We start from the raw sequence: 20,954 nt of genomic DNA on the forward strand, positions 1-20,954 counted from the left end.
GGTTCCACTGTAGAGACCTTCACAAAAAGCTGAGCAGGACAACAACTTAAAGAGTATGGCAAACTCACTGTCAACCTTCTGGACACATTTTAGCACAACAGGAGCCTGGCAGCTACTGAATCAGTCTGCTGCCATTTACTACCTGGCTTTAAAAGAGACTCCTAAGAATATCCCTTTAACTCTTACCTTAGGAGCAGGCTGTCATCCTTCTTTTGTTCATCAAAACTGAAATTGTGTAGTTTGCTCCAAAAAAGGACTGGTTACATGTGACAAGATGTAACCAGATTTCTTCCTTAAGAAATGGGGGAGGGGAAATGAACAAACATAACTACTTTTTCTGGACATAGAGGGAAGGGGAAGAGTAAGAAAGAAATCAGAAACCTGATGATGTGAAGAGATACTTTGCTGATCTGGCAACAAATATGAGGGACAACCATGACACAGAATTGCATTATTCCTGCCAAAGCTTCTAGTAAAACAAAAGATTCCTAACACGGTAAGACCCACACATCACCATATAATGCACATGCATCAGTAACTGGAGTAATACCAAGTACTGAAGCATTTTATTTTATTTTCAAGTCATCTGCATGGAGTCAAGAAGGGAAACAAGAAAATTACACCTGACCTCTGGCATAAATTTTTTGCCTGATTCTAGCCAAATCCAATTTTTCACACTTGCTTCAATACATCGCAGATAGTTCTTAGTGGTTTAAGTACAAACAAAAAAAAAAAAAAGAAAGGCAGATATATAACTCGGTAAGTTTAGTCAAGTTTATTTTACCAGACCAAAGGGAATCCAAAGGCATGTGCTACAGGATGCATCCTTTTCATAACCCAATGTATCAGAACATTATTGGTAAACAGTAGAATTGAGGCAGGTATGAGAAAAAAGGGTTCCAGAAGTTTACGTTTAACAAAGCTTTCCTTCGACAAAATGCCTTAACAAAAAGACTTATCAAAGGAGCAATATGCATTTCTTGCTTAACATTTTTACTGTATTAGTCACTCTCACACTAACAATATTTTATTACCTTTTCTTCCTTTGCTTTTTTTTAATGTGTGTCCTGCTCCCAACACCAAGAAGCACCTCTGTCATTTCCTGGCTACTATAATTTTCAGATCTGAACTCATGTTTCTTCTAGACTTACATAAGATAATGATAATTTATTATTTTATAATAATAAAATAATTATAATATATTTACACTGGTATGACACTCTTGACAGTGATAATTCAGTGTCCACATACAGCACAAATATCGAAGTGTGGACTCAAAGGCTCCAGACCAGTACATTCAAAATTTACTGCAGATGAAATTCTGTCTCACAGCATCTACAACATCTAGACACTTCTCTTATTAAAACAAACAAACAAACAAAAGGTGAAAGAGAGACAAAGTGGGAGTGCCTCCATTCCGGGCAGGGCATGTGAAATCCCATCTCTAGTCCTCTTTCCATCATGTGTCCCTACTATCTTTGCTATTGCCCTGACCGTGCCCAAAAGCTGCTGACAGCTGCCCACACCGCCACACACTTCCCCTGCCCCTCAGCCCTAGGCCAGGGAGTGAGAAAACTTGGCACTGGGAGGGATGCAGAATCTGTAAGCACAATATGACCACAGTGGGGCTGAAGGAGCCCCATGCTAGGGTGCTGTTAATGGACTTGATACAAGATAGCTCCAAGCAGCTGTGAATGAGTGCACAGTCAAAAGTCTTCTTTGGACCTCCTTAAGTAAGGAGAGTTCCTCACACCTGATCTACGCAACTCTTACTCAACAAGATCCGTTCATTTAGTTTTTCTAACACTAATTGTCTCTTTGAGACTAGTACTGAGTTGGATCCCACTTGGTTCCAAAGCTTCCACCTTTCCTTGCAGCTGTCTGCAGCCTTCAACCAAAGCTTCTTCTCTACTGTAATCCAAAACACAAGTCAATGACCACTACAGTCCAACAAACAGCCACCTCCTGTTATTTATCGCCTAGGAAGTGAGGGCGAAGCAGCGAATCTTCGGAAGTCCTTAGCACGCTTACAGTACAGTACGCTACTAAGCTGTACTGCCCTGAATTAGAAAAATGTTAAGAGTCAATTCTAATTGGCCTGTCAGTTTGATCTTTGGGCGTCACTCACCTGTACAGACATGCTGGTATAAAGCAGCACATTTTCTGCATGTTTATATCATTTTGCATTTGAACAATGAGCACTAACTTAATTGTCATTTCTGTATTACATGTACCGGAATAACTTGGAATAAAAGGAGGAGTGAATGCTGTAAAACCAGACAAACTTGCTGCATCAACTTACCCTAACAAGGCTTCTCTTCCTGTCACAGTAATTCTCGTAGCGTAGCACTAAAAGCCCGCTTAGAAATTCACTTAGACTTAAAAACTAATAATCTACAGACCCCAAAGCACCGACTTCTCACATTTCCTGTAAGCTATGTTACTTGCTTTTTTGGTGGTGGTAAGCAATATCAGTTTTTTCTTAAGAATGGAGAACTTACACTTTCACCAGCTCTGCCCAACGCTTTGTCTCACCTTATAAATCAACACCTCCTGGGCATATAAACTGAATCCAGAGCATTGCAGTCTTCCCTGTCTTCAAAACACCAACTTCCACCATAATGCTTCATCTTCAACTGAAAAGCCTTGCTTTAAACACAGGATTAGCAAGTCAACAGAGAAAAAAAAAAAATCTCATTTAATGCTTGAGGAGCCAATGGTGTACTATCTTGTAAATGCAAGTAGCCTTTTTGAAAGCCATAGTCCTATTAACTTTAAGAAAAATCACATGACGCAGATAATCAGAGTGTTTAATTGTTGCAATCTTTAGATATGTACACACACCGGCTGTTCTTTTCGTCACAACCCTTGCCAGGAAACTAAACAGGTTTCCATACCTTTTTAGCCAAACCCACTACAAAAGCATTTATTTACAAAACAAAAACAAAGATGAAAACCCACCTACACCATTCTGGTTTAAGCTAGATGAGACTATAATACAAACTGGAAGTAGCGTCTACCATCCTGTAAAGAACACTTAATATGTAGAGAATTTTCTATAAGTCTGTTCTAATTCATCTCGGATTGGTTCCATAGGCCACTGATGCCAATCAAAAGTTTCCAATGGATTCAGCACTATTTGGATCACATTTTTATTTTAACTCAATAGCACAGTGTTAATTCTTTGCATCCCCACACAACTTCTTCATCCACAGTTACTAAAACAAAAGTTTACAAAGGAAGGTAATTGTTACTACACTGTACACAGATAGGTAAACCAAGGAAAAGGTGCCTACTATAATAAAGGTTAACCAAAAAGTATTTAGAATTGATGCCAAATGTTTTATATCAAAGGCTCACTAAAGTACACCATAGTCTCAGTGTCCAATACAGAGGTAACTAAGAAAATATTAGTAGCAGTGGTTTCTGTAACTTCTGCCGTCTGGAACTTTATCCAGTCGCAACACCTAAACAAAACAATAATGAAATGGGCCGGCTCTCAATATTATTAAGCTTTTCTGGAATTTTTTGGGGACAAGGAAAAAAAAGCCTCATTTCAGCTTTCTACAATAACAGCATCACAGCTCACAATTTGTAGATATTCTTTATACCTCAGCCAGTAGAGACATCCCTCCACTCTCATCCTTGTCCCTAAATTAAAGCTTAGATTATGTACAATGATATAAAAAAAAACCACCTTAGAGGAGTTCTCACTTGCTGAGTGTCTGAAAAAGGTTAGCTGCGCAGCTACAAGCCATCCTGGTTGCATACCAGGTCCCATATGTCAAGGCTTTGTAACAGCAGTTTATTTTTGGCTTTGCATATTAATCCTCCATTCTTCTTTCAGACTAAGGGAAAAGCAGAAAATTATTTATCAATAGTAAAGATATTTGCAACCCTCATTAGCAATAGCACAAATGCTCTTTAACCACGTTTCTCTATCTGGATACATAAATGAAAAGCGAGGATTACGTTCCACCATTCCCCAACGCTACACAGAAACTCATCTCCCACACAGGTCTCTACCAAAACCACACTCACTGTGGGGGTGAAGATGAAAGCTGCACACTTGCTAACGTGCCAAAACAACTAAAACTGGACAACGGGCAGTGGCAATCCTTTTAGCCTGGACAATGCTAGATGTCAAATCCAGCCAAAACCTTAAAGGCTCAGCCTCTATGCAGACATTGTGCCAGGTGGTGCATAGTTAAAGCCTTACCTATGGAGGTGACGACATTAAGGAAGCCAGGGATCTAGAGCTGTTGGCATCCCCCTACATCACCATTGGCAACCTGACAGAAGGACAATTACATATCCTTCAAAAAGAAAGCAAACCAGAAGGTTGGTGATTTTCCCTTTTTTTTTTTAAATATACCTGACATTTAAAAAGGCAATAACAGATACCCCAGTCCTGCAAGCAATACCATCCACTGCAATAAGGATGAATCAAAAGCAGAGCAAAGGAAAGGAGACGCTGTACATTCTTCGGAGACATAAATTTTCCAGGTGGAGACCAAGAACTATGCAAGTTCTAAGTATAAAACCTCCAAACCTAAAAATCAGCTTAAACCTTGAAAAGAACATGCATCCCCACTTCTACTTACTGCTTAAAACCGTCGTCTTGGGTTGGAAGGGAGAAGATGGGTTGGGTGAAAATACAACCTTTACGGCTTATAACTCTACCAAAGAGGTTCACCTTGCAGGATCAGGGGAGCACAGCAACACTATACTAAGCTGTACCGCAACAATTTCCCCCCTTTTTTTGTTTGACAACAATAAATTACACCTAACGTTGATGTTTAACTTTTAGATGTATTTAATCCTAAAACTCAAAGTATACCAAAAAAAGATACCAGCTTTGTAAACTTCCTAACATTCCTTTCTAGCACTAGCAAAAGAATTAAGAAGTTACAGTTTTCCAAACAGTTCTACAATGACAAAATAATCAAAACATGATTACTCTTTTACATGAACAAACCAGACTTTTCTTCAGTTCTAACCAGCTAATCTGTCTTTTTGGGTTCACATTATAATTGTGGCTTCCCTCTCTTATTCCCGATACTCCTGCATCACGCGGCCTACTCTTTAACAGGTTTCACACATTTCTAGATACACTGTGGATTTAAAACCAATGCTTGGAGGTCTTAACAATATTCTGTCTCATCAAATTATTTTCATCTCGTGTCAAAACACAGGGGAACTGTGGGAAAAGTGTGCAGAAGTTCTTTGAGCACAGATATCTAGAGGTTTGGTTACAAGTCACAAAAGCCCGGAACAAGCATTTCTTCTACAGCGATCTTTGCATTTAAAGGAACACCAGGAGATTAAATCTCCCTTTCCCCTAAAACTGTTGGTGGGGTGGTTTTTTGTTTTGGTTGGGTTTTTTTGTTTGTTTGGTTTGTTTGTTTTGGGTGTTTTTTTGGTAAACATTTTTAATCCTTGTAGGTCCCTTTATGTTATTTCCTCTAAACGTACTAAAGATTTTAAGAAATAAAGGGAATCCAAGGACAGATGATGAAAGTGATTAGAGGCTTAGAAAGACTTCCATATGAGGAGAGATTATTAAAAAGACTGCCTCGCTTATAAACAAGATGAATGCGAGGGACCATAAGAGAGACATGAAAAATGAGAAGAGACATTCCACAGAATGATTTTTCATCACTAGAAAGCAAGTAATTTCTGTATTTTTTTTTAACGTAAGCCTTTTTTGTGTGTGTGTGTGATTATGTAAGAATCAGTTCATCCACAAAACACTGATTCTATTGCTAGTCTCACTACGGCTGAAAGCAAAAGAAGATTGAAATTAAGATTCTCTATTTCTTAATAAATAAACCACAACTGTTCCAGGTAAGTTTGTTTTTTGTTTTTGTTTTTAAATAAAGGAAGAATTCTTACCAGTTCAAATATAAGTCTACCACTAATAAGAGAAAGTTCTGAATAGGCTCCAATGTGCAAGAAACTATGTAGTTTGGACTTCCTGCATCTCTCTCTCAAGCATCTGGTACTTGTTAAAAGCAGGACATATCACTGCATAGACTTCTGATGGGATGCAATAAAGGAACTCACATGTTTTAGTTGTACTAGAAAAGGATTTTTCTCCTTCAAAGCCATATGTATAAGTTTATAACGGTGATGAAACGTGGAGGATTGTTGCACTGTAAGCGGTAAGAGATCAAGAGTGAAGACCAATGCCCTGATCAGCAGCAAAAAAATTGTGTACACAGGTTTCTGAGGTCTAAATAGGACAATGTGGTGAGCATTCAGAGATGACAGCTTTAACAGAGCCTTGAAAGGCTGTCCTGACACAATGCTCTAGAAGCAAAAGTCAACACAATGAGGGATAAGTTAGCATAGCCAAGCTAGTTTGTGCATCAGGAATATTACTAGTGCAATTGCATAGACCTCTACATGGACTTACTAGCTAAGAAGCATGGTGTAGCCAGAATCTGAGCTCCTCTGGTCTTCCACAGTACTCACTTAAAAAACAAGTCCCTTAAGAAAGCACCATGACACCCTTTAGCTGTCCTGCAAGCTACATTCCAGCAAGAACAGTACTTGGTGCATGACAACTAAAAATTCAACCCTGCGTCCCAAATCTTGTCCTACTTCATGGCTTAGGTCCTGATTTTGAAAGATTTTGATTAGTTTTTGAAATGTTGCAGGAATTGACTAGTAGTGGATGTGAAGCACAGTGAAGCATAACATGACTGTAAATCTATACCCACCGAATAATACCAAAACTGTAAGGCACTGATACCATTAGGCTATGAGCAATAGTAGTTTTATGACCCACTCTGTGCTGCCATGCACAGCGTAGCTTGGCTCTCCTGTGATTCGTCCAAGGAAGAGAACAGGAATCCAGCCTCTCCCTCAAAATACTCGGCCTCCTTAGGCAACAATGACTCCCCCCATTTTAAGAATGACTCAGCTGGTCTTCTTTAAAGTGTTTTCTCTCTTTCAGGCACTGGGAACTTTACAAAAAATGTGACATATGGTTTATTGGAGAGTTGTTAGCAGAGCCCAGGATATCTTATACTTCAAATGGCCTCCAAGAAGAAGATATTGAAGAGACCTGTTGCCTTACACTGAAGGAGCTTTTTAGCTACAGCAGGAATTTGAAAATCCCTTTCCCCTCAGATTCTACCATTTACAAACTCAGAAGACTATATTCACAGTAAGTGGTTCTAGCACTTCTGCAAACTGAATTTGGTGATGCCTTCCTATCATATATACAGCTGCAATTTTGGAACAGTCTTCGTGCCTGTCCACAGAGAAGTCTACACTTTCTCATAAAAAAAAAACAAACCCTTAGATGAGCTTGAAAGACACAGGCAGTAACCTACAGGGATGGAGAAGCCCTTCAAAACCTGCCCACCCAAAAACTGGACTCAGTAGCCTATGCTATACAGGCTATGAGATCCAACAACTATTTTGACACCTCTCTTTCCCCCAGGCTTTATTAAATGTATCTCACCCTACTTACTATACACTGTCCCTATCTTGCTGACAAAACCAACTCCAAGACTTTCTTCACACCAGCAAGTCCCCCTGGTTTGTCCAGGTTCTCTGAGCATCCTCCCATCAGCTCTGTATTGCTGTGTTCATGCTCTGTGTTGCTTTTCTCCATGAATGTTTGAGAATGGCAGCTTTAACTCCAGCTGCTCTGATGCTTTTTATTCAGTCTCTAAAAGAAAAACAGCATCCTGCTTTCTTGCTTCTTTCCTACATAATACCATCAGTTGTTGCTGTTCCAGCTTCTGACCATTTCCATCCCCCCAGTAAGAGGAATGTTGAAGTTATCCAGGCAATTTACCCAGGAAAAATTCCTATTTGCCCAGAATAAGCACAAATAGATTTAATACAAGCTCTTACCATGATCTGGAACATACAACCTACTGCTACCACCTCTAGCAATTATATAAGTTCTGTGATACCTGACACAACTTGTAAAGTCCAAACCCTGGAGCAATGTAATTACACACAACTCTACAAACTCATTAGAGTTCTATTTCCAGTTCTCATGGTTGCAAGAAGGGAAGGAGAGGCTAATCCTGATGAAAAGAAACCCAAAATCAGATAAAAGCCCAATGCTTTCATAAAATTGTCTTAAGCATGGAGGTTTTTTTATTTTTCAATACATAAGTACAACGCACAACACAATGTTAGCCATGATACTTTATGCTTTTAAGTAGATCAGCTAGACTATAGAGCGGAGGCTTCAGGTTTAACTCTTTAACATACCAAAAATCATCCTTGAAGGTATGCAACTTTCTTCCATAGCCACAGTAAGCTAGGTAGCGCATTATTCTTACAGCAAGAACAATGAAGAAAAATGACTTAGTTCAACTTGAAAAAAAAAAAAAAAAACAAACCCAAAGGAAATACATAAAATTTTTAACTGGGTTATGACTAGCACGTACACCCGGATTATGGTATGAAGAGCATTGTAGACCCCAGTAGTAAAGGTACAGTGTATAGGGTTACCTATTTTTAAAACATGCCATTATGCAGCAACAATCTGAAGCACATCATCTCCTTTCTAGCACTGTCAATTCATGGGCTGGAGAGATGGAAAGAATGGCTAACATGCAGTACGGGAAAAACAAAACAAAACAAAAACAACCCCAACAATCCTCTCCCCCCAAAAAACAGTCTTCCTTCACAAATAACTAATCCCTACACTTCAAACTGTAAAGCTCATTTATTGACATATGCAGGATCTCATCTTGGCACAGAAAATAGAATTTCTGCTGATATCCCAAGTCAGCTAGAGCAACCTTCTTTTTCTTCACATCTTTCTGCAGTGCACGGGAAGAAAGAGCTATTTATTTTACACCTGTTTGAGCTGAGCATCTAGGTAAGAATTTGAAATCTGTGCATAAACTAGAGAGCCAAATACCTTCATCAGCGTGACATCCACCACAAAGGCTACTAAATATATGAAAGGATCACAAGCATTGCCCATACATAGTTATCATACATCGTACAAACAAACCATCAAAATAGTAAGATCAAGAAAGATGAACTTGCCAGCAGACCACAAGAAAAACTATCCCATAACGCCATACTCATGGATATACAGTATATTCTTACTTTATCGCTAGCACACACAGACACACCTTTTCTGTCCGTCTCCTTCCCTGCCACAACCCTCTTGTAAGTAACTTCAGGAAGGGAACTGTAATCATTCTCAGCTGCTAGATACAATCACCCGACCCACAGTTTATTAAACAGAGACCTTGAGAAACAGGACCAAAACCAGATATCCACCGGTGTGATCTAGACACAGAGTCACTTCATTAAATCATCAGCGCTGTTGACTTTGGTGAGTAAGGTTTCTATTACTCTCGCCTCCAACTAGTTTCTATTGCGGATCTATCTCGAACATCGGTTTCTGTTATGTCAACAACCAGTTTAATTTCATTTTCTTGTACCATAGAGTATTTAAAGTAGGAATATGAAAGAAAGAAAAAAAAAAAAAAAGGCACAAATAAAAAACTTCCCTTAGACCGACAACGCAGCAAACGCGGAGACCTCTTGGGGAACAGGTTGGTAGTTGCCTTTCAGAGCTCGGCACCCAGCCCCATCACCCTCGCTTCCCCGGGCCGTCTGCTTCCAAGGGTGGCTCCGACAGCCCTTTCCGTGCCCTCACACGCCTTACCCGCGCCTTGCAACGCCGGTGCCGCTCCGGGTCCGAGTACGTCCTATCCACGGCCAGCGCCGTGTCGCTGCCCGGCATGCTGCCTCACCGCCGCCGCCTCCCCCTCAGCGGTGCCCGCCAAGAGCCCGCGCACAGGTAAGGGTCCCGCCAACGGCCGCCCAACCGCCAGCCCAACGGCCGCGGCACTGAGGGGGCTCGCAGCTGCCACCGCGGTGCGGGAGGGCCGGGCACGCCCTCCGGGCGTGCCCGGCCCTCCCGCACCGCGGCGGCAGCCGCTCCGCTTCTCCTCAGCCGGCACACCCGCATTAACCCCTCAGCGCTCCGGCTCCCGCCGCAAAGGGGGCGTCGTGGCGCCTAACGGTCGGGTGGTGAGGGAGTCGGGGCTGTGGTGTTTTCCCCCCGCCTTCGAAAAAGGGAGGACGCCTGAGGGGAAAAGAGAGTGGGAGCGAGCTTTAGCCAGAGGGAGTAGGCCATAAATTGCCTTTCTTTCTTTCTTTTTTTTTTTTTTTAAATTTTGAAGCTGGGGCAAGGATGATCTCCCAGAGGTATGGCTGGACAGAGGGGTGACAGTCCCATTCCTCCTGCAGACAGCCGCTGGTTTGGTTCAGCTCCAGCTCTTGGAGGGAGTTACCATCAAGCATCCGTCTCAACTGCTGTTAAAAGAAATCTAGACCCTCTGGCTACAGTGAAACCTCACAAAACATAACAGATCCTAGAAGTTCAGAAGTCCAGAGAGGAAAGAAAGGAAGAAACCAGAAGTATTAAGTATGTTGTCATTTTAGGGCAGACTCACTTGTAAGGTTTAGGCTGTTTGTGGTAGCATAAGGCAGCCTAGACACAGCTGAGTGCTGCTGCTGGAAAGCCCTTGGTACCTAGAGGTTTCCACAATAAACATGTTATAAAAATCCTGTCAAACCAACTAAGTAATCAGAGTCTGCATTTTCCAAAGTAGTCAGTGGAGCATCGCAACCAATTCAGTGCTCATTTCTGCCCATTACACGTATGAGATAAATCCTTCAGCATCCTAGCACAGGGGAGCTTCAAACCGTACTTGCGAACACCCAAAGAAAACTTTTTTTCCAGGGCATGCGTATGCCAATGCACTTAAATTCCTTAATTATTATTAAAAAATTGAAGTTGAGCAGAGTTCCTGACTGATTTTTGCATTTATCTTCAGAACACCTATGCTGCGGAATGCATTTAAATCAGTATCACTTAACACATTTTAAATCACTGAAAAGTGTGTAGAATACTGTTTTTTTTAATCACTCATTAAGCTGTACAGGAGATGTACTTTTTTCTTTTCTGGAATAAACAGAACAGTTGGGTTACCACTTCTACCTTGTTACACAAAGTAAATCTGGAGCTCCTTCAGACTGACTCCCTTGCAACAGCAGCAGGACTTCACCTTTTAGGTAGAGGTGTTACGATGGTCATGCATGAGTCACGCTGCTTTTCTTCTCTAGTTGGAGACAGCAACAGTCCCAAGGCACGTGCATATATAAACATACATAAATCAACACAGCTAACTATCCTGGGGGGGCTTGCAGCTTTTAAAAAATATTTCCCAGACACCATTTACATTTTTATTGGAATCTTCTGTTCTGAGATACCACTACTATCAGAGGTTAATTATCTGACACAAGGGCCTCCTTGGTGTTTTCCCACAATGAGGTCTTCAAACATGAATGACCTGAAATTCCAAAGTAGAAATAAATCCTAGACCTCATCTTCTTGGCAGGTGTTCCTTCTTCCACTCTAACACCAATTTTTACAAAGTTATCCCAAATTAAGTAGTGAGGGGGTTTACTAAGGGAAGCATTATTTGCCCAATATAACCAAACTAGCACAGGATACCTGCGCACAGGTGATGACTTGCCATCCTTCCTATGCTTCTTACGCAGCTGAATGAGATAGCTGAAGTTGGAAGGCTGCTGGGAAAAAGCTTTAAAACAGGAACTGGATTTCTTCAGTCCTTCAGCTCAGACATGAAAGCAAATTCATGACTCAAAATGTGCCAGAGGGTGGGGAACTCTGGAGGTAAAGGTCAGTAAGAAATTAAACAGGCAGGTGTTGTGGGTTTGGGGTTTTCACTGAAGTCATAATTGCACATTTCCAAAGGGGACTGTGCAGTTTCCAGCACCTAGGATGAAACATCCTTATTTCCTCAGAAACTTTTCAGGGTTTTTTTTAAGCCTTGCCAGGTGTAGTTGATCAAAGCATAGAGAGGGTAAGTAGTTGGAAAACAGGCACATAAAAGGGTTCAACTGCTTGGCTCTTTAGTTAATACAAGGCTTATTATAAATCATAGTTTATTCAAAAGTTTAAGAGTTTTATGTAAATAATATCAGCTTTATTTAAATAATACCAGCAGACTAACCACAAAATGATGAAACTTCTCTTCAAGATGAAAAGAGGCAGGGATGTGCAATATATACTTAGAGGTACATCATGTGTGGTTGGGCTCAGTAGTCTTAGCATACATACTAATATATTTACGGAGAAAGCACTCTCTCCTAATGCAACTGCGAAGAAGAGAGAATAATACGGTTAGTCTCATAAGACCTCGGTGTGGCATTAGTCACACCTTCCAATCAAACCTGCGGATCCGTTTGCTTGGGCGCTGCTCTCAGCGGTGGCAGTTACTGCCACGCACACCAGCAACAACAGCTCCCATGTCCTGCACCAGCAGCGAAAGCCCTGGCACCGGGCGGTCCCCGGAGGAGCTGTGACCACGGGGCAAGCAGGCTGGGCAACTAGGAACAACTGCGGCACACAGCAGCAAGTTATGGTGGAGCAGAAATATCTGCTTGGGTAGAGGCACCTGTCCCACAGAGCTCAGGAGAGCCCTTCCACACAAGCTGAACTAGGAGCTGTTGCCATCTCGGCAGTCTCTGCAGGTGCTGCGCTTTGCAAACATCTCAATAAACGGTTCTTTTCATATGTTGGAGTTAAACCATCTGTGACTTCAGAATGTAAGTTTGGTGTACATCAAACGATGGTGCCACGCAATTCTCTGGCCAAAGGCTGCTCTTTTCTCCCTTTGTTTTTCCCCCTCACACATGTGCTGCTAGGTCCTTCCTGGCCTGTAGCAGGAGCAGAAAGACTGTTATCCTATGGCATGTTTGCGGAATACATTTCATTTTGCTTGGCTGAGCAAAGACAACTCCCCCTTCTCTCGCACACATAGCTGGTGTGTACAGCCCGCCTTCCGCACTCCAAAACAGAGAGATGACTCCCTGAACGGGGCAGAATACTGCACAGCACAGTACTTCTGACAGCCTCACCAGGTACTTCTCTCACACTGTTATTTTCAAAAGCCCCCAGAGTTTCAATAAATGCTCTTCCCACGCACTGCACCTACTCTCAGCTGAGCCTTCAATGCACTAAAGCAAATCCTTCCAGATATTGGCAGGAGCACGAGGCTGGACTCACGGTGACACAGATAGAAATAGTAGCCCATAGATGAATTCTCTCATCCTTTGTTCTTCTCACAAAGTATTTTTAAAATTCATTTCTATGGTTTAAATTAATGATAAAAGCCTTAAACCATCCCAGCCATCCATTGCGTTAATTTTAAAGTTCAAATACCTCAAAATCCCTCACTGACTGCCCAGCTGTCCTAAGAGGCACAGAGTAATTTCATCCTTTTCCAGTGCTTTCCCTCACTTCAGCATGCTGGCACAACCCACAATGCTTAACTCGTGACATTTACATTATATTGCCTACCTCTTTAAATTGACCTTTTAAAAAATAATGCCGAGTAGGAATGGAAGGTCTAGTTAGACTTAAGATCACTGTACAAGGGCGTACACTACTGTATTCAGCTTTCAGAGGGACAGACATCAATATTGGGTTTGCCTGCATTGCCCTGCTTTAGGAAAATCCAATCCCTGGAGGGGCAGCAGAGGCACTGCCCAAAGCAAGCCTGTCCGGTGGAGCCTGAGCTTTCTACAGGCGACTCCTCTCTCACTCTTCCCCGTGAAAGCTGCATCTGTGCCATCCATTTCCCGCTGCATGACCCCACAGAGCAGACACAGCAGTCCCACCTGCGAGACATGAATTATCTATACTGACTTATGTATAGGCCATGGAGGGAGCAGAAGCGGCAGTGGCGACAGTGGGATTACTTAGCAAAACCCAACTCCCACACAATGTCATCCCATAGATGGGGTCGTGCACACACACTGGGAAGTAAGCATCACAATAAAGGAAACCTTTATGGAGATGGAAGGCATGGAAATCCTATCATTAGGAGGCTGGCTTGAGGTTTGGCCCTGTTCTCTTTCCAGTTTTATCATGAATCTGGATCTTGGCGATTTACTTTACTTCTTTGGACTTCCACCTACCACATTTGTAAAAGGAGAAGCACAGCATATCTTTCTTCTGTGGAGAACCTTGAGCTCTCCGCAATGTTGTTATTATTAAATGCTGTGTTCTGATGTTTTTGGGAGAAATTAAACATACTGTGTCGAGTGTATATTTCAAAGGCACAATCAGGAAGAAGGCGAAGGTCCCTTTTTCCACAATGGTAGCATCTGTACTCTAAACAGGATACCGGGGCTTCTTACGAGAGACTTTTTAACATGCCCTCCAAATCTTTTTCCAAAAGCTTGTAGCAACCAGCCTCCAGGGAAAAGGTCTATGTGATGACAGACTTCCAGTGCCATTTCTAAATCTGACGGCAAATGGGACAGGGCTGAGTGACGTAGGTCTTGCAGTTATCTGTGAGCACGCTGTCACGGTTCTCAGTTTATCTGCCAAAGCATGAGCCTTTCACACCCACGGGAAAGGAGACACTCTGCTTGCCTGTTCCCAGCACAAACTACCACGGGATCACACTGAGACTTACAGATTGCGTTGCCAAGCTGTGACGTTCATTCAGAAGATGTTGATAAACATTCAGATATCCAAGTAAAATTTTAAATCAACTCCTCTCCTCCCCTTTCCTCTCCTCATTAAGAAATGTTTTATGTGCTTTCAGGATATAACAGCCACGGACACTGTGAGTACCCATTTTCTACACAGCAGAAAACTCCAAAACTAAGACTGTCATCGTGTATTAGTGAGATGCATTGATAGGGGGTGAAGGACAGAGAAGCAAGTGAAAAATTCCAGTTGAGGGTAACAGAAGTTCTCCCTCTTCTCCCTTTCCCCTGCCCACCTACTGTCCCTCTGTCCCTTGCTGTCTGATGAGAGGCAATTTCAAGCCTTTCCGCCTTCTCCTACAGCCTAGGAACTTTCTGCTACATATTCCTCATTGCTGCTGCTGAGCAGACAGCAATAGTGCAAACAGTACCTACAGGATGGTGGCAGTGTTTTGCATTTCAAATGCTGTGAATACGAACCATCTTTTTAGCAGAGCTGAATGCCAGCTGTTTGGTATACCCAAGAACTTGCCTGAAGCCCAGCTATTTACATTAAAGGTGACCCATGTTGCAGAGGCAAGTACAGAATTCCCCCTCGGGCACTGTGAATGGTTGCTGCTCATCAGCTTACAAATTTTCTTCTGCCTCATAGTATGTGATTTGGGGCCCTTCTGGGAATAAGTGTACTCAGCTTGTCTGTCCCAAAGCAGCCGCTTCGATATTGCCATGAGGTATGCAGGACCAACAGCTGCAGTCTGTTGGCGCATAAAGGTGTACCCCATTCCAAAACACGAACGTGAACTTGCATCCAAACCATTCAGACTGCAGCCAGAAGTCAGCCAGCCTGAATCTCCTATTACTGCATATCCTGGTGGTTCCATCAAGTGCTACCTTTTATCCCAAATTAAAACAAATAAGCTGAAACCTCAAACTAGACATAGCCCATGAGCACAAGAAATGCTCTCAGGATGTGCCACCTCTACCCCCTGCTCAGAGAAGTGCATGCAGCCCCGGTGAAGTGGCACGTAGCTGGGTAGCTGACATCTGAGCTCCTAAAGGCTCTGTAAGTCAATACACCACAGCTTTCACCCTACTGCTTTCTGGCTGTAGCTTCACAGACATCCCAGCTCGGTTAGTGGCCGATGGCTGGACACAGAGATTGCAGATTGTGCTGGATAAGGAACCTGTCAGTTTTATTTGTCTATGAAGTGCATTGCATGGCTGTGGCTCTGTATAAGTTATGTCATGCTAAATGCGTGACATCAATTATTTCCGTATCAAGAGACAATGTCAAATGCAGGATTAGGACTTCTTTGCCAGTCGACCAGAAAACACAGATGGGTTATGAGAGGAGGTAAAAATTAATGATTATACAAGTAAGCCTACACCTCTCCCTGGTGAGCGTTGTTAACAACGCAGCCCTTTGGGCTTCACTGCTGTGACCCTCTGTCTACAGAGATGCAAGTTACAGGGACGTGAAGCTCGAGTACCCTCAGCACTATCAAAGTCAACCACCTACAAGTCATCTAACTGTGGTTCTGCTAAATCTAATTCAATGCAGTATGAAAGCTTTCCTTTAAAACCAGGTGGACAAGGAAGTGCGTTAAGTCAGTTACCTGGTGGGTTAACCAGGCATTAAGAAAAGCCATTAGATAAATATGGTTAAGAGCCCATTTAAGATGAGTGTAATAAAAACAGAAAGCTCCTTCCAGTTTATTTCTCAGTCTGCCAGACCTAAACATATGACATTCAGCTCTGATCCGGGTGACAGGGACTTGAAAGATTAACATCAACTAAGCAGAAAAGCCCAAATGCCATGATGTTTAATTGGCATAAATTTTCCAAGTGCCTCATTTTCACAACAAATATTTTAAAGGCAGCAAATTGCAAACAAAAAACCAGAGCGTAGCATAGACATTTGCATTACGCTAAGGAAATTTGTATCAACCATCATTTATAAGTATCCAGCTACACACTCCCTTTACCCATCTAAATATAGTAATTTATCAAGGAGCAGGATCTGGGTTATTACTACGTATTACTATATAATTCTACAGGATAGTTCTTACTGAATAAAGTATTTGCTGTATTTGCTTCTTGGCTGAATTGCTAACAGGTATTACATTCATTTTACTTTCATTTTATAATGCTTTTTATGGAAAAAATCCAGGTCCCTTGATTAAAGTTTTGCCAATTGCTTCAATATGCAAGGCCTTTATCACATATTTCTGCATATTCCACAGCAAAGTCACTCACTACGACTTCCCAAAGATAGGGGCAGAGCTTCACAACTTCCTGCATGTAAGTATTAACAATATCAAACTGCAGCACGAGTACGCATACGTTCCTGTATCAGAACTATATAATTATGACTACTGGAATCATGATTTAGATTGGAATTTAGATTTAGTAAGTTCAGACATGCGACTAGTTGACCTAGTGGTAAGATATAACATGATTCCTATTTTTAACTATCCTGGTGCTGTCAGATGCTTCAGAACAGTCTGTGAGAGAATACAGATTTTAAGCAGAAAAAATAAGTCTGAATTTTTAACATATACTCACCCTTTTGGGCCTTTTAAAATCATAATTTCATAAGCTATTATTCATTACAAAATTTTGGGGACAATTTTTGAAAGATTTAAGTCTTCTGCTTTCTTTTTGTACAACCAGTGAAATGTACGAGATATCATACAGCACAATTTTCTTATCCCTGGAACCTGAGTTTCAGCAGGACTATATAAGAAGCAGCTTGTTTTGCAATGTTTTTGGAAACTGTAGCAACACAAGGTAGAGTCCTAGCATTTCAGGGGAGTTTCCCCCTGAAATTCCATGAATGTTAAACGTTACCACATGAGATCACTAGAAAATAGAACGGCAGAGATACAACATTTGCCAATAAAAATTCCTATTCTGCTGTACAGTAACATCATTTTCTGGAACAATACTTTTTTTCCCAGCATAATTGTAACTAAGCTTTTCTTACTAAAGTTATATCCATGAAGGGCAGGATTTCTTTTTCTTTACCTTCTTAACCAATAGAGCTATGTTGATAAAGCATTTATATGTAAAGCAATCCTAAGGCAACAGAAGCACAGAAAACCTCAGTGTCCGCAGACGCCTGACAGCACTGCAGAAGACACCCTGCAGCAGCCGGATGGCTCTGTGGCTGGAAGAAACTGAAACCCCTCTGCCCTTCCAGTGCCCACCGTGTCCTCAGCCCTGCCCATCACCAGCCAGCCTCAAGTCTCCCTGAAAGATGAAGCTGTCCCTCTTCCTGCCTAAAAAAAAAAAACAAACCAATTTTGGCAGCAGGGTTTGGGTTGGTCTGATCTGGAAGGTCGGCAAGTAATTGCCTCTGCTCGAGCTACAAGCAACTCCCCACTTCTTTTTTTGTAACCACCTCAGGCCAACAATTTTACAGATGTCAGACATATTTTTGAAGCCCAGTATAAAGGCATGACATTATCAACAAGAATCTCACAGGCACATGCTTACAAATCAAAACAGAGGAAAAAACTGTCATAATTATAGGTTTACTAGTGAAGCTGTTCTTTTACAATGTTCCCTTAAATTTGTGTTTGCGTGTGTATCTCACACACATACACAGCCTTATAAACAATTTTCTTTAAAGTATTACAAGGGGAGAAATGGAATGTTCCAGCTTTCTTATTCTGCTAATAAAGATTAATTATTACGTGCAGGTTTTGAAACACTTGTAATTAGGAGCCTTAGTAGAAAGCACTAGAGCAATATATAAACTCTAATAGCAACATAAAAACTCTAATAGCAACATGGTATATATCATAAGTAATTAAGAATTCTAGGGCCCAGGCATATAAAAGTTACGACCAAGTAGCACAGCTGAGAAGTTGTGTTACACAAATCAAGACAAACCCTTCAGGAACAAGTAGTATCGCAAAGACACAGGACACGAAGGGAAAGGGCCTACCTTGCAACTCACTCTGACGCTCACCAATTCCAGCGATTTTCAGCATCTCAAACGCACACGTCTGATACAATTACGAAACACCGGAGAACTTCAACGCTCACCAAAACCTTGCATTTCTTTCAGTGAAAGGTTGTCTTATTTCTAAACGATACATTTTCTCACATTTTCTATCTTTTAAAACAACATATCACAAACCTTTCACTGTTTGAAAACTTAATAGGAAAAAACTCTTGAGAGAGGGGTTTTTTTTCATTTTCCATTTCACTTATTTTTAATTTCTGCCACAAGTTTTCATGAAAATAACCTACCATTTTCCCACAGTTCTGTTTTGCGCCGCTGAAACTCTAGGCATGGTTTGAGGATTTGCTTAAGCTGAAAGACACAGTTGTGCCTTGGCTGGTAAGCAAAGTCGCCCTGGTCGCATACCTGTAGCTTCGCTGTAACCGCACAGAGAGCAAGAGCAACCAGCTGCCAATGGGCGCTGCCTGTATATGCCCCTGTTGCGTAGATAAAGAACCATCCCAGCTACAGGTGGGGCCTCCTGGCAGCACAGCCACCGCTGACATCAGCGGCCTTGAAACTACGGGCAGGGGAAGGTATCGGAGGCCCCAGGGCCATAAACAGAAATGGCGGGTGACTGATACCGACCTGGAAGCAACGCATGTGAGCTGCTCACAGGCAGCGGCCTATTTATACTAGGTACTTAAGCTGCAACAAAATCCACTGACCGCTTGGATGCCACTGCTTCAGAGTTAGTATGTAGAACTGATGACTGGTAGCCTGTAATGCTACGTGTGTATGTATTATCAGGGCAGAGAGATGTGCCTTTAATGCCTGTGTTTCGTCTAGTATCTTATCCTTGAGGCAGGGTTGTAATTTTGATGCAACAATGGTAGAGCTGGTCAGAGAACTGATCCAGGTGAAAACTACCTCTGTCAAAACAAAATACATTATTAGATTGCAAAAATACATACGGATTAGTTTTATAAGCTCCCCCATCTGCCTGGCTGCACAGCTCCTCAAGCCGTGGTGTTGATTCAGGGAAGTGGGCAGGGAATCATGCCTGAGGGCAGAAGGCAGAACCTAGCAGAAGTCAGAAGTAAGGACTAAAGTTGATCATGCAATCACATTCTTAGTTGCCAAGGGTTTAATTGTGCCATAGCATGTTGGGTACGTTTGTAACCAAAGACTCTCAAAATCAGTATACGGTGGATCTTTATAAAGGTTATTTATCCTTGTAAAAGATATGGAGTGAGGATACAGTCAAATGTTAAGCCATCTAACGTTTATGGAAATCTGTAAAAGCGTGGGCACCCCAAAATGAACTATTAAACCTTTAAAATGAACTATTTTCTTATTTTCTAACAGAACTTCCATAACAGTATGATTCATTCAGGCTTTGGAAAATTAACAAACAGCTTCATCCAAGCAAAAACCTAGCAGGAAGCTTCAGAGTGAATCTTCTGGTGAAGTTGAGATCAGCAATTATGAGTATCATAATACCAGCTGCTGAAATTATGATGAGGGAAAGATGAAAACTAACAGGACTGCCTGAAGGACCAAAAATAATGCAAATGTGGCATTAGAACATCTGTGGAGATAAAACATCTGAGGTATGCAAACTATTATCTGCTTTGCTAGGAAAGGGAGAAAATCTTTATATATAACTAAGTGACCCAGTAGGAAAGCTATGCTCCTCTTCTCTAGGAATGTGTCGTCTCCAGGGGATGCCTCACTAAATCTGTATAAAATTTCATCTTGCTACTGATAATGAAATTTCCTTTAGTTATCTGGACTCCGTCTGGTCAGTCCCCAAAACCATAATGTATTTATTTTTCTGAGGCATCCAACAGTAAAAAATAAGGGCTCATCTGTACGCAACTCAGCTTCACTAATGCAGAAAAGAAGTAGATAAGCTCAACTAAATCAGCAGGGAATTCTTGCATTCCTCTGCAGTGAATGGAGACAGGCAATGTCCCTAAGCATTTAAATAGTTTAAAGTGAATCCTTTTCTTCAGGTGAGAATAAAAACAAACACGTTTAGTAACTGCTCTCAGCAAGACATTTTCAGCCCATCTAACAAAATCATACAGCGATTTAAAACCACAGGAGATTAACAGACCCCAAATCAGCAGGTTTTCCCCCTACAAGGCTGCTTTCTATGTACGGATACTTTTTTTCTTTCCGTTTTCCATGCACAGAGCTAAACTCCCTGCAACTTGTTTGCATTGCAAGAAACCTCTTTTTGACTTGATTCCCCCAAAATTTCTTGACACAGCCCTCTTGTTTCCTTTCGTAACTTCTAGATCTACACACATACAAACGTGTGTCGGTAAACACGTGCACATGAGCATCTCCTCCTCCCCTAGTTTTCCGATATTCCTCAGTAACTGTGAATGACACTTCCAGCAAACGAAGCCCTACTATTTTCAACATGTCTTTATACTGCCCTGTAATCCCAGAAATAAGAAAA

The 20,954-nt window shown here is 41.7% G+C and overlaps 1 protein-coding gene across 4 annotated transcripts in view; it reads right to left on the reverse strand.

Annotated features, from left to right (window-relative positions):
* Nucleotides 1-20,954, reverse strand: part of TMCC3 (transmembrane and coiled-coil domain family 3) — a 143,527-nt gene that overhangs the window by 41,793 nt on the left and 80,780 nt on the right. Inside the window, exon 1 of one of the 4 annotated variants that reach the window (XM_009463929.2) lies at nucleotides 9,662-9,870. The exons of the other annotated variants lie outside the window; for them this stretch is intronic. Within the exon in view, the coding sequence (XP_009462204.1) occupies nucleotides 9,662-9,739 (78 nt within the window). The 5' untranslated portion in view covers nucleotides 9,740-9,870. Of the gene's footprint in view, nucleotides 1-9,661; nucleotides 9,871-20,954 lie in introns of those variants that run through there. 4 annotated transcript variants of the gene reach the window in all.

Source organism: Nipponia nippon, unplaced genomic scaffold, assembly GCF_047370975.1.
Source record: "Nipponia nippon isolate SJK-2023a ecotype South Korea unplaced genomic scaffold, ASM4737097v1 scaffold_3, whole genome shotgun sequence".
Lineage (NCBI taxonomy): Eukaryota > Metazoa > Chordata > Aves > Pelecaniformes > Threskiornithidae > Nipponia > Nipponia nippon.